Raw genomic sequence first — 12,980 nt, 5'->3', positions numbered from 1 at the left:
TTGCTAAAGTGGTGACATTTTATTGTGGCTGTTTTTCAGGTTTAAATTCACCCGTGTGCATTATGAATTCTATTTCACTGTTGCAAAAGTTGGAATTCTTTTTAAATTAGTCCTCAGGTTTTATCTATTTCCATCAGTTCAACAAATACATAGGTGAAATACAATGGAAACTGCCTCAGAAGCATGGGCTAGAAATTGGACTTATGCCCGAAACTGGTGGTAAGTCAGCAGAGCGACTGCTCCGTGCACTGGTCTGTGCAGGCGCGAGACCCCTGACAAATTTGGCAAGGGGCCGTATCTGCATTTAGATACGGAGAGCTGTGGACGTTGATTGGGCGTCCCGATGCAGCTCACCCGTTTAGAGGTCAGCAATTTGGTCCGGCTGCCACGTGGCAGCAACTCTCAGGTAGGTCCAAAGAGAGAAGGAGAGGCGAACAGGAGGGGGCGAGCGTGGACTGGCAGTAGCCCACAGTAGTGCTGTGGAGCCAGGAGTAGCACTCCTGCTCCTCCAGGACCACATTCAGGTAATTAATTAAGAAAAACTTACTTTTTTCGTCTGCAGCCCTCTTTTAAGGATTGCTGGTTAGGCCATTGTAGTCCTGGAAAAACTGAGCGCAGCATGCGTGGCGCATTCTCCGCTCAGTTTCTGTCCAATTTGGCATCGGCGTCCTGAAACGGGCGTTAGGTCCCTGATTGGCATAATCAAGGGGCCCAATGCCTGTTTTAAGCAGGTGCCCTTGACTCTCAGAAGTCACACTTGCGAGAGGGATACCACCATCTGAAATTGGTCCCCCTAACCCTGATTTTGCGCCCAGAAATCAGGCGCATTGCATATCAATTTCTACCCCATAACTCTTTGGTCAGTAAAACATTCTAATTGCGCAAACATTGGTAATAACTGGTTTAAAACTAAATTTTTATTGCCAATCCAAAGCAGAAGTATGCACAAAAAGAAACCACTTCTGAAAAAATATGCATTTAGAGATTTAAATTGAATGTTGTCGTTCCTTTAAAAATGCAATCATCGTAGCAATCTTGCTAAATTAAACAGCCTCAGCAGTGTAAAGCATATTAGATGTTTCATTAAGCATATTAAATGCCCGTTGCATAGAAAATAGCTTGCTAAATGCAGTTTCTAACGCATTTAAATGATGGATTATGTATAAAATAGTAATCTGGGAGGCAGATGACCTGGATGAATATTGATCCTTTAGTTACAAAATGTCCCATAAAAGCAGTCATCCTAATGTAAATTTGCTCTACAAGATATGTATTTCTTATTAAAATGCATTGAGAGTTTTTTGGTACTTCAGCATGTGTCCCACTTCAGCAGATGTATTTAGCATATTAGTAGGTTCAGTTACACACACACAGATGATTAGAGACATCATAATAGTGAGACATGCCAAAATAAAAGAAATAAATATTATCGAAATGTCATGCTTATGCAGAGCTAAAAGGCAAGAAAAATGAAGGACCATGAGTAACTATCTTAAAATCTCAATCCTGTGCTGTGTTGAGATTAAAAATATCTTCTAGTTAATGCAGCAATATTTACATGTTTGTACCACAAGTGTTTGCACACAAAGTATGTGGAATAATTTTTTTTATTCAACATTCCATCATTTTCAAAATTTATTTGGCTGCAGGTATGGGGACTAATTTCTGACTGGTCCATCAATCACTGAAACTACCACACTAACAGCCCAGAATATGTTTTTTTAATAGTCATTTTTCAAGCAGCTAATTTAAGTTTCTCGCTCTGACTTGTTTTGACAAAGGAAGAAGAACATATTAATACCAAAGTCTCACTGATGTAAACATAAGAACATAAGAAATAGGAGCAGGAGTGGGCCATTCGGCCCCTCGAGCCTGCTCCGCCATTCAATAAGATCATGGCTGATCTTCGACCTCAACTCCACTTTCCTGCCTGATCCCCATATCCCTTGATCCAAAAATCTATCGATCTCAGTCTTGAATATACTCAACGACTCCGCATCCACAGCCCTCTGGGGTAGAGAATTCCAAAGATTCACAACCCTCTGAGTGAAGAAATTCCCCTTCATCTCAGTATTAAATGGCAGACCCCTTTTCCTGAGACTAAGCCCCCTAGTTCAAGACTCTGCAGCCAGGGGAAACAACCTCTCAGCACATGATTGACAATAGTAATAGGGATACACTGTCCACTTTAGCTCTACAATTGGTAAAATTACTAAATCTTCTGAATGCAGTATTTAAACAGAGAGTGTCTCTCTGTTAGTGATGCTTACCGATAAAACAGCATTGAAATGCAATTTTAAAAACATATTTAGTATTCAAATGAAAAATTGATTAAAAAGTTTGCAATGTAAACGAGATCTAAGTAGGTGATTCAAATTATGTATTCTGAGCTCTCTTTGGCCTTAATTTTTAACTTCACTCCCTATTATGGAATTTCAAATATGGAAACCACCACAGATAAACCCAGATTTTTCAATCTATTTTATTTTAACACCAGTGGTTTATTTTAAATGGACTACCATTGGTGTTGAAATAACACAGTTTGAAATATCCAGCTATAAAGTCATGCTGCATATTAAAACTGCACAGAAACAAAATTGATGAAAATGACACAAGCACTTGCCTGCAATATGCTAACACCCCAGACCCTGGGATTTGGGACAGTGTTCAGAAGCGCATTCAGGGACGGGTGGAAGTTCTGCCGCACCCCGAGATCCACCCCCTAACAGGTCTCGCCAGTCAATTCTCGACTATGATTTTCCAGAGAAGTTCTTACAAGTTGAGCTTTTTAAAAGAGGAAAATAGAAGAATACACAGTGAAGGGATACTATCTGGAACATATGTGAATTTATTCTAGTGTTATAGATATAGAATCATAGAATCTTACAGCCCAGAAGGAGGCCATTTGCCCCATTCCCCTGCTCTTTCCCCATAGCCCTGCAATTTTCTCTCCTTGAAAGTCCACATACACAACCAATCAACCGCATTGCCCTCATCAACCCTCTCTGTTACCTCATCAAAAAACTCAATCAAGTTAGTTAAACACAATTTGCCTTTAACAAATCCGTGCTGGCTTTCCTTTATTAATCCACACTTGCCCAAGTGACTATTAATTATGTCCCGGATTATCATTTCTAAAAGCTTTCCCACCACCAAGGTTAAACTGACTGGCCTGTAGTTGCTGGGTTTATCCTTATACTCTTTTTTGAACAAGGGTGTAACATTTGCAATTCTCCAGTCCTCTGGCACCACCCCCGTATCTAAGGAGGATTGGAAGATTATGGCCAGTACCTCCGCAATTTCCACCCATACTTCCCTCAGCAATCTAGGATGCATCCCATACGGACTTATCTACTTTAAGTACAGCCAGCCTTTCTAGTACCTCCTTTTTATCAATTTTCACCCCATCCAGTATCTCAACTACCTCCCCTTTTACTGTGACTTTGGCAGCATCTTCTTCCTTGGTAAAGAAAGATGCCAAGTACTCATTTAGTACCTCAGCCAAGCCCTCTGCCTCCATGCGTCGATCTCCTTTTTGGTCCCTAATCGGCCCGACCCTTCCTCTTACTACCCGTTTACTGTTTACATGCCTATAGAAGACTTCTGGATTCCCTTTTATGTTAGCTGCCAGTCTGTTCTCACACTCCCTCTTTGCCCCTCTTATTTTTTTTTTCACTTCTCCTCTGTACCTTCTATATTCAGCCTGGTTCTCACTTATGTTATCAACCTGACATCTGTCATATGCCACCTTTTTCTGCTTCATCTTACTCTCTATCCCTTTCGTCATCCAGGGAGCTTTGGCTTTGGTTGCCCTACCTTTCCCCCTCGTGGGAATGTACCTAGATGGTACCCGAACCATCTCCTCTAAAGGCTGCCCAGTGTTCAATTACAGTTTTGCCTGCCAATCTTTTATTCCAATTTACATGGGCCAGATCTGTTCGCAACCCATTGAATTTGGCCCTCCTGCAATTAAATTTTTACTCTAGAGTGCTCCTTGTCCTTTTCCATAACTAATCTAAATCTTATGATACTATGATCACTGTTCCCTAAATGTCCCCCCACTGACACTTGCTCCACTTGACCCACCTCATTCCCCAGAACCAAATTCAGCAATGCCTCCTTCCTCATTGGGCCAGAATCAGATTGATCAAGAAAGTTCTCCTGAACACACTTCAGCAATTCCTCCCCCTCTTTGCCCTTTACACCTGTACTTTTCCTGTCTATATTAGGATATATAACATTAGGATATATAACATGGTGTATATTATAAGTTGTAAGAAAAGATTTACAGATTTATATTCTTACAAAATAAGAATATGATAAACCACAGAAATAATAGGTGACAATATGTTGTTGGAATATTTTTATCTTCAGGATTGATTCTGCGCTTGGTTTGCTGCTCCTAAGTGAAGCTGCCAAAATGAACATGACTTGTTTGAAGGCTTTGACAGAGCTGGGTGTAAATCTTGTAACGTATTTTCGTCCTCACAATTTAAAACAGGTAAAGATGTGGTGTGTGGTGTGAAATATTACAGATCGTTCATCTAAGAACTGGCTTTCTTTTAATTTCATGTGGGAACAAAGTATTATACAAAACTTTCCTTCTCTACATGTTAAGTATAAAAACCTCAAAAATCCACTCCCGTTGTAACTTCAGCCAGAGTACGGTGGAACAGCTGAAAACTAGGCAAACTGATGGCAATCTTTCTGGATGGACGTGTGCGGGAAAAGCCTCCACTCACCTTTTATAAGGCCATTGTTATAAGGGGATTCCCAATGTCAGGAGTTCCATGCCCTGGACCTTCATAGGTCTGTGTAGGTATGCTTGGTCAAACTAATAGCTCCTGATCCACTGGTGGATGTGGGGATCCAGGCTGAGATGAAAGCATGGACCCCTGAAGATTTAGACGTAAATTTTTTAAAAGGAGGGCCGAGGCTGGCAAAAACATCTTGGAGGTGGGGGGGGGGTTGGGATTTGGAGGAATTGGGGCAGCACACACAATAAGTGAGGGGGCAAGGTGATGCTATTTCAGCAGGGGATAGAGGAATCAGCAAACAGACTTGTTGACCGTGGGAGGCCTAAGCCAATAAAGTCTCTCAATGGGGGAAGGGGCAGGAATTTCCATGGGGAGGTTGGCCAAGGCCAGGGTGAGTAAACTGTCTCTGGGGGGTGCGGGGGGGAGGGGAGCAGGAGAATGGTAAAGAGACTTGCCGGGGGTGGGGGGGCAGTGAGTGCAAGGTGGGACAGGGTGGGGGTGATAAGAAAATTCTCTCTGGGGGTGGGTGACCGAAGACCAGAAAACACAGTTGATAGCAAGGTGGGGTGGGGGGGGGCGACATGGTAAAATGCTCATGGGGATGAGGTTAAGATAGCAGGTTGAGATTGGTGGATGGGAGAATATTTTGAAAAGGCTGTGGGAGCAATAATGAATATCTAGGAAGGGAGCTGCAGCGGCTAGGCAGGTGAGCATGGAAGTGTGCAAAGAAATTTGGCAGGTTGAGGCTTTTAGGAGAATCGGAGGAATGTTCTTGAGGCCATATTTATAGGCAGCTGGGTTTCATCAACTATCCAACAAAATCACCACATTATTTGTCTTTGACATTTTTACATTTAGTTTTACTGACTGTTCAAAATAATTACAGTGCAAATCAATTACCGTTCAGGATCGTATGAATTGGATTTTAATGCAGGGAGAACTATTATTGTGAAGCCAAACTGTTGCTTTGCAGTTCAACTGCTTGATGACTCAAGCCCACAATACTGTACAAGTACTGGGTTCTGCAGTTAACATTACCGTGACAGATATCTTAATATTACGAGCATATGAAAAATGACGAACAGGAAAAGACCTACTGGTCCATCCAGCCTGCCCCATTCAGTTGTGATGACATAAATTTGAATTGCTACCCAATGTGACATTATAGAATATATGACATAGGATACAACTTATGCCACCTTTTGTATCATTTATTATAAAATACTCCAAGATCAGACATAATAAGGGCTAAGTACAAGACATGTTTCCTTTACACTGCTCCAACAATGTGACTTAACTCCCAACAGTTCCACAAGTTTGGAAAAACTGTGTGATGTTGTGCTGCTGTACGCAATGTTGAGATTCCCCTACAACAGCTTGTGTTGTTGGTATAATGTCTGTGTTTGACTGAAGTGCAACAACTCTTGTTGTGTTGCTCCAGTTATGATCTTGATACCCCGGCCAAATTTCTTGAGTTTTGGAGAGAACAAATTCTGATGAGGAATAAGCACTCCTCATCCAGTTTACTGTTCTACATAGCTTTGCACTGTATAGAATGTACAAGAAGGCTTCTCTTGACCAGTTGAATAGAGCAGCATTATTATACAGCAATATAACTCCAAGGATTCTTGCTGTTAGTATTGCAAAGGATAAAAATGTGAAACCAACATGTAACCAGGGATTGTATTTTAATTCTAGGAAAATGTGACCACAGAAGATCTGCATGTTTGGCCCTTGCAACTAAGCCATCTCTATTGCTGTATACTAGGGGACATTTGTCTATATGGCAGCACCTCAGAAATCCAAAAGGCTGCCCTAATTGGCTTTGGAAACCCATCAAAGTTACCCAATAGGACAAATACACCAGGATTGCTTGAACTTCTACAGATCCAGCCAGCAGCAACACCAGAAGATGGTAAGTGCCAGGATGAAAAGCAAATTAGATTATCAAGATCTGAATTTGGTAGTGAAGCACCCAGAATAATTGATAATAACACTACAACTGGCATTTACATTAAGTTTCTATCTATATCTATCTATCTATCTAATTATTAAAAACTTTATGTCTGCATGAAGTTCCTGTCTGTACGACCTGACTTCCTGTTGTCACATTTTTGTCACCTTTTGTTTAAATTTTTTCCGATTATAAAATTATACGTCCAAATTTATGATGGGGCTGGAACTTGCTCCGACTGGCGTGGCAAGGCTGTCTGCGCATCCTGTGGACAAAGACTACGATAAAACTTACCTCGTGGTCGCCGACGTCCACTTGCTTCCTTTTCAATTTTTTTTCAGTTCAGCGCTGTGAATTCAGCGCAGGTTCCTTCCTATCGATAGAGACTGTGGGAATGGAAGCCACGCCCACAGAATCTGTCAAGAAGAGAAGTCATGCCCACAAGCAGGTAAGTAAAAATCTACAAATTACTCATCTAAAGTAAACTTCAGTATGTTAGTTTCAGTAAAAATTCAACATATCCTATAAAAAGCCAAGCAAATGATTTAATTTAATGAAACTTATAGAAGTTAAAAGTAATACAACATTTTTAAATCTTTAATTTTTAATTTTTTTTAATGATTAAAAAATATTAAGAATAATTTGACATTGCACACTTTTAAAATTTAATTTTTTGTGGTTTCGCAGTCATTAACAGTCACCGCGCTTTTAAAAAGTAGTGTAGTGCTGGTATTTTCCAGCGTGCCTTCGTTCCAGCAATACGTATCTTCGTTCCAGCTGGGCAGATGGGTAAGTTTATAAATGTTTTATGATTTTAGCGTACCATGCCCCTTTAATTCGGAATTGTCAAACCACCGACGAACCAATGGGAGCAAGTTCGCGATTTCAGGGTTTTAGTGCGCATTCACGAACTTACTGTATCGATTAGCCGGTGGTCGGAGAAGACGCCATTGCAATTCGGCGTCCCGAGGTGAGTTATTTCTGGGTCTTTGACTTTTGGCTATAAACTTGTTACAGTTACAGTTACAGTTTGGCCACTGGGTGCCTATAAAGCAAATATTGCTTCCTTTCTTCAGGTTTGGGCTTCCCTCTGCTGTTTTAGGGGAATAGTGAGACTTTTGCTCAGGCCCACTCTGCTTCTCACCCCTGCTATTTGTCCAAACTAGCAAGGCCTCCATTCAGGGCTCTGCTCAGGGAATTCATCGATATTGATCAAGCGACGATGAATGGACCATGATATATAGCCTCTGAGCTCTTTCTGTAGCCTTCTGCTTTTGATGTTTAGGATGTAGGTTGCCCTGTGTAGTAGCTTCACTAGTTTAGTACTTTATTCTAAGATATGCCCGGTACTGCTCCTGACATGCCCTTCCACACTCCCTATTGAACCAAGGTTGGTCTCCTGGCTTGATGGTGATTGAGGAGTGAGGGATGTGCCAGGAAATTAGGTTACAGATTATGCTGGTGTGCAATTCTGCTGCTGATGATAGCCTACAGCGCCTCATGGATACCCAGTTTTGGACTGCTAGATCTGTCCTTAGTTTGTCCCACATAACACAGTAGTAGTACTGCCTCGTATTGGTTCATTCACACATGACGCAGGTCCAATCTTGAGCTATGTCGTTCAGGACTTGGCCAGTTCGGTCAGTGCTGCTACCACCAAGCCACTTTTGATGGTGAACATTTAAGTCTCCCACCTGAGTAAATTCTGTGCTCTGCTTCCCTCAGTGCTCCTCCAGAAGTAATGTTCAACATGGAGATGTACTAATTTGTAAGCTGGGGAGGGGATGGTGGAGGAGGTTTTCTTGGCTTTGTTTAACCTGACACCATGGGTCCTCATATGGTCTGGAATCAATCGTCAGGACTTCCAAGGCCACTCCCACATGACTGTATACCACAGTGCCCCAACTCTGGTAGATGTATCCTGCCGAGGGGACAGGACAAGTCCATGGATAGTGATGGAAAAGTCCAGGCTGATAGATATGATTCTGTGAGTATGACTACGTCAGGCTGTTATTTAACTAGTCTGTGGGAAGCTGGGTACTATACCCAAATATCGGGAGGACTTTGTAGGGTCGACTGGGCTGGGACAACCTAAGTCTAGTCCAGATATGATGCTCCTGGGTCGTAGGTCCATCCTACGATAGGGGCAGGCCGGGCAGCCATGGAAATGAGTTGGAATTGGGTATTCCCAGTTCTCCCTCATCAATTTCCTCTCCATGAAACAGTAGGGCACCCATTTTCCTGGGCGCCCAAAGGAACTGGCTTTAGGACTTGCACGTGGGCAACCTGAGATTGGAAGATCTAATGGGACCAGGCAGGAAGGCAAGAAAGACCGGAAAAGATAAGTACAACCTTTCTCTTCCATAATCCCAACGGATCTTCATGCCTGGAGGCCTTGTGGTTGCTGCTATCCAGCGAGAGGACCTTCTAGGGGCCAGCCTATGCTTGGTGTAGGAGTGGGTCATATCAAATTATTCAGTTTATTCCCCCACACGGGGGTACAAATTGTGTAGTGCCTCTAGAACCTTTCAGACTTGTTGATTATAAGTGTACCTCTTCGACTGCTTGCTTACTGTGCTATTATTCAGGGTTGTGCTTAATACATCTTCTTAAATATATATATATAACATGGATATCTGGGTCTCATAATGTTTGTTTAACGGTCACAATATTGCACTCGAGCAACAGGCCCACAGCTCGCCATTACAGGACCTAAAAATAACCTAGAAAACTCTTCCCAGACGGAGGCCTCTAGCATAGAGTGAGAGCAGCACAGTCATAAAATCACCCCTTATATCTCTAGACCCGATCACACCTACCTGAGAATATCCAAGGAAAACTGACTCAGCTTGCTATGGGTCGACAGGGAGCTAGCTGCAGAGTGTCCCATCTACAGCAAAGACACTTGCAGCCACCTTGCAACTTAAGGACAGCACAAGGATAGCTGGCAAGGTCACCTGTGGTTCATTCATAGTTAGCGAGCAATACCAGCCAAGGTGCTGTCCACACATGTATCAATCAGGCGACTGCTATGTCGGTCAGCACTTCTGTCTCCTTTCCCTTTGAATAAAGTGACTCAGCTGCCCAATGTCACCACACTGCTGTACTTTCGACAGTCCAGGAGTCATTGATGGTTGCCATTTACCCAACCTGAAACCCATTCTGGGTGTTTGTAAATTACCTCTTTTGTGTTATGGTGGTTGATGTGTGAAGCTCTTGGAAGATGTGAATGTTACATGGCTTTCAATTTTTTCTTACACCTTAACTTGGTGCCCTGCTAGAATATGCATATATATGAGATACAATGAAAAAGCTGCAAGGTTGTGTCAATGTTTGGCATGAGCAAGCAGCAAATGTGGAACAGATTGACAGGCAACATTTTGTGACATAGAATCCTGGACCATCTATCTGGTGCATCGTAGTGTTGTGTAGTCTTTTCTTGCAAAGTTCCTTAAAGTGTGTGGTCATCTCCTGCATCTATTCCCACGCAATACAGGCCCTGTAGGCAGCATTGAGCCTAGCTCCCATATCCTGCCAGGCATGGTGAACTACTGAATTCTGGGCATCATGCGCTGCAGTGCCAAATAAGGCAACTCTCTTTGCACAGGCGTCATGTATCAGCCCTTCCACTTGGCCAGCCATCAAAGAGGGTTAGGTGTAACACCAATTGCCCACAGCCTGGTCTTGTGCTTCCATGTTGGGTTTTCTGTTTCGTTCTCAACTACCACTTCTGTGCCTCTCCTACATATAACCTTTGCAAAGGCTGAAAACTTTGAAAAATCATTTTTGAGTCTTTAAAACCAAGCAGAAATATTTGGAGCGAGAGAGGAGGGACAACTATGTCCCAGAAGTCTCTGTTCTGGATCAGGATATCATTAAGGTGGACCTAGATACTAAGGAGATGCTCAAACTGCTGGACTTTGGCAGATCACAGAACCTTCGGTTGGAACAGCCTTCAAGACCCCAAGAATCTGAAATTATTCATGTCAAATTGCTCTAATTAAAAAAAAAAGACAAGAAAAAAATGCCTTCAACAATTTTCGAATACCCAATATGAAAGAAAGAAAGACTTTCATTAAAATAGTGCCTTTCATATCCTTAGGATGTCCCAAAGCACTTCACAACCAATGAATTGCTTTTGAAGTATAGTCACTGTTGCAATGTAGGCCATAAGACCATAAGAGACCATTAGAGATAGGAGCAGGAGTAGGTCATTCGGTCCCTCGCGCCTGCTCCGCCATTCAATGAGATCATGGCTGAACTGATTTTTACCTCAACTCCACTTTCCCGCGTTTTCCCCATATCCTTTGACTCCTTTGCTGATCAAAAATTTGTCTAACTCAGCCTTGAATGTATTCAATGACTCATCCTCCACAGCTTTTTGGGGTAAAGAATTCCAAAGATTCACAACCCTCTGGGAGAAGAAATTCCTCCTCAATTCCGTCTTAAACGGGCAACCCCTTATTCTGAGACTATGTCCCCTAGTTTTAGATTCCCCCATGAGGGGTAACATCCTCTCAGCATCTACCTTATCGAGTCCCCTCAGAATCTTGTATGTTTCAATAAGATCTCCTCTCATTCTTCTAAACTCCAATGAGTATAGACCCAACCTGTTCAATCTTTCCTCATGAGACAACCCTTCCATACCCTGAATCAACCTAGTGAACCTTCTCTGAACTGCCTCCAATGCAAGTATGTCCTTTCTTAAATAAGAGCACCAGAACTGTACGCAGTACTCCAGGTGTGGTCTCACCAGCACCCTGTACAGTTGTAGCATGACTTCCCTGCTTTTATACTCCACCCCCCTAGAAATAAAGGCCAATATTCCGTTTGCCTTCCGGATTACCTGCTGTACTTTTTGTGTTTCATGTACGAGGACACCGAGATCCCTCTGTATTGCAGCATTTTGTAGTACTTCTCCATTCCAATGATATTTTGCTTTTTTATTTTTCCTCCCAAAGTGGATGACTTCACATTTTCCCACATTATATTCCATCTGCCAAATTTTTGCCCATTCGCTTAACCTGTCAATATCCCTTTGCAGACACTTTGTGTCCTCATCACAACTTGCTTTTCCACCTATCTTTGTATCATCAGCAAATTTGGCCACAAGACACCCTGTACCTTCATCCAAGTCATTGATATATATTGTAAATAGTTGAGGCCCCAGCACTGAGCCCTGCGGCACCCCACTAGTTACAGATTGCCATTTTGAAAATGACCCTTTTATCCCGACTCTTTGCTTTCTGTTAGTTAGCCAATCCTCTCTCCATGCCAGTATATTACCCCCAACACCATGAGCTCTTATCTTGTGCAGTAATCTTTTATGTGGCACCTTATCGAATGCCTTTTGGAAATCCAAATATACTGCATCCATTGGTTCCCCTTTATCCACCCTGCCCGTTACTTCCTCAAAGAACTCTAATAAATTTGTCAGACACGATTTCCCCTTCATAAAACCATGTTGACTTTCCTTGATTGTATCATGAGTCTCCAAATGTCCTGCTACTACTTCCTTAATAATGGATTCTAACATTTTCCCAATGACAGATGTTAGGCTAACTGATCCATAGTTGCCTTTCTGACTCACTCTCTTCTTGAATAAGGGTGTTACGTTTGCGGTTTTCCAATCCGCTGGGACCTTTCCAGAATCTAGTGAATTCTGGAAGGTTACAACCAACGCATCCACTATCTCTGTAGCCACTTCCTTTAAGACCCTCGGATGCAAGCCATCAGGTCCAGGGGACTTGTCAGCCTTTAGACCCATTAGTTCACCTAGTACTTTTTCTCTAATGACAGTGATTGTTTTTAGTTCCTCCCTCCCCTTTGCTCCTTGATTTTCTACTATTATTGGTATATTATTAGTGTCTTCCATTGTGAAGACAGATACAAAATTATTATTTCCCCAGTCTCATCCTCTAAGGGACCAATGTTTACTTTAGCTACCCTCTTCCTTTTTCTATACTTGTAGAAGCATTTACTGTCAGTTCTTATATTTCTTGCTAGTTTACTCTCATAATTTATTTTCTCCCTCTTTATTATTCTTTTAGTCATCCTTTGATGGTTTTTAAAGTTTTCCCAATCTTCGGGCTTACCAGTAATCTTTGCCATGTTGTATGCTTTTTCTTTTAACCTGATACCATCCTTTACTTCCTTAGTTAGCCATGGTTGGTTCACCCTTTTTGTGGAATCTTTCCTCCTCACAGGGATATATTTTTGTTGCGAGTCATTAAATATCTTTTTAAATGTTTGCCACTGCTTATCCACCA

At 42.1% G+C, this 12,980-nt stretch overlaps 1 protein-coding gene across 2 annotated transcripts in view; it reads left to right on the top strand.

The window, feature by feature from the left end:
* tmem232 (transmembrane protein 232) overlaps nucleotides 1-12,980 on the top strand; it is a 118,916-nt gene that overhangs the window by 54,150 nt on the left and 51,786 nt on the right. For both annotated transcript variants that reach the window (XM_067982944.1, XM_067982945.1), the window contains 2 exons: nucleotides 4,375-4,501; nucleotides 6,456-6,672. In XM_067982944.1, the coding sequence (XP_067839045.1) occupies nucleotides 4,375-4,501; nucleotides 6,456-6,672 (344 nt within the window). The remainder of the gene's footprint in view (nucleotides 1-4,374; nucleotides 4,502-6,455; nucleotides 6,673-12,980) is intronic.

The sequence above is a fragment of the Heptranchias perlo genome, chromosome 4, assembly GCF_035084215.1.
Source record: "Heptranchias perlo isolate sHepPer1 chromosome 4, sHepPer1.hap1, whole genome shotgun sequence".
Taxonomy (NCBI): Eukaryota; Metazoa; Chordata; class Chondrichthyes; order Hexanchiformes; family Hexanchidae; genus Heptranchias; species Heptranchias perlo.
This window is presented reverse-complemented; position numbering and strand designations above follow the sequence as displayed.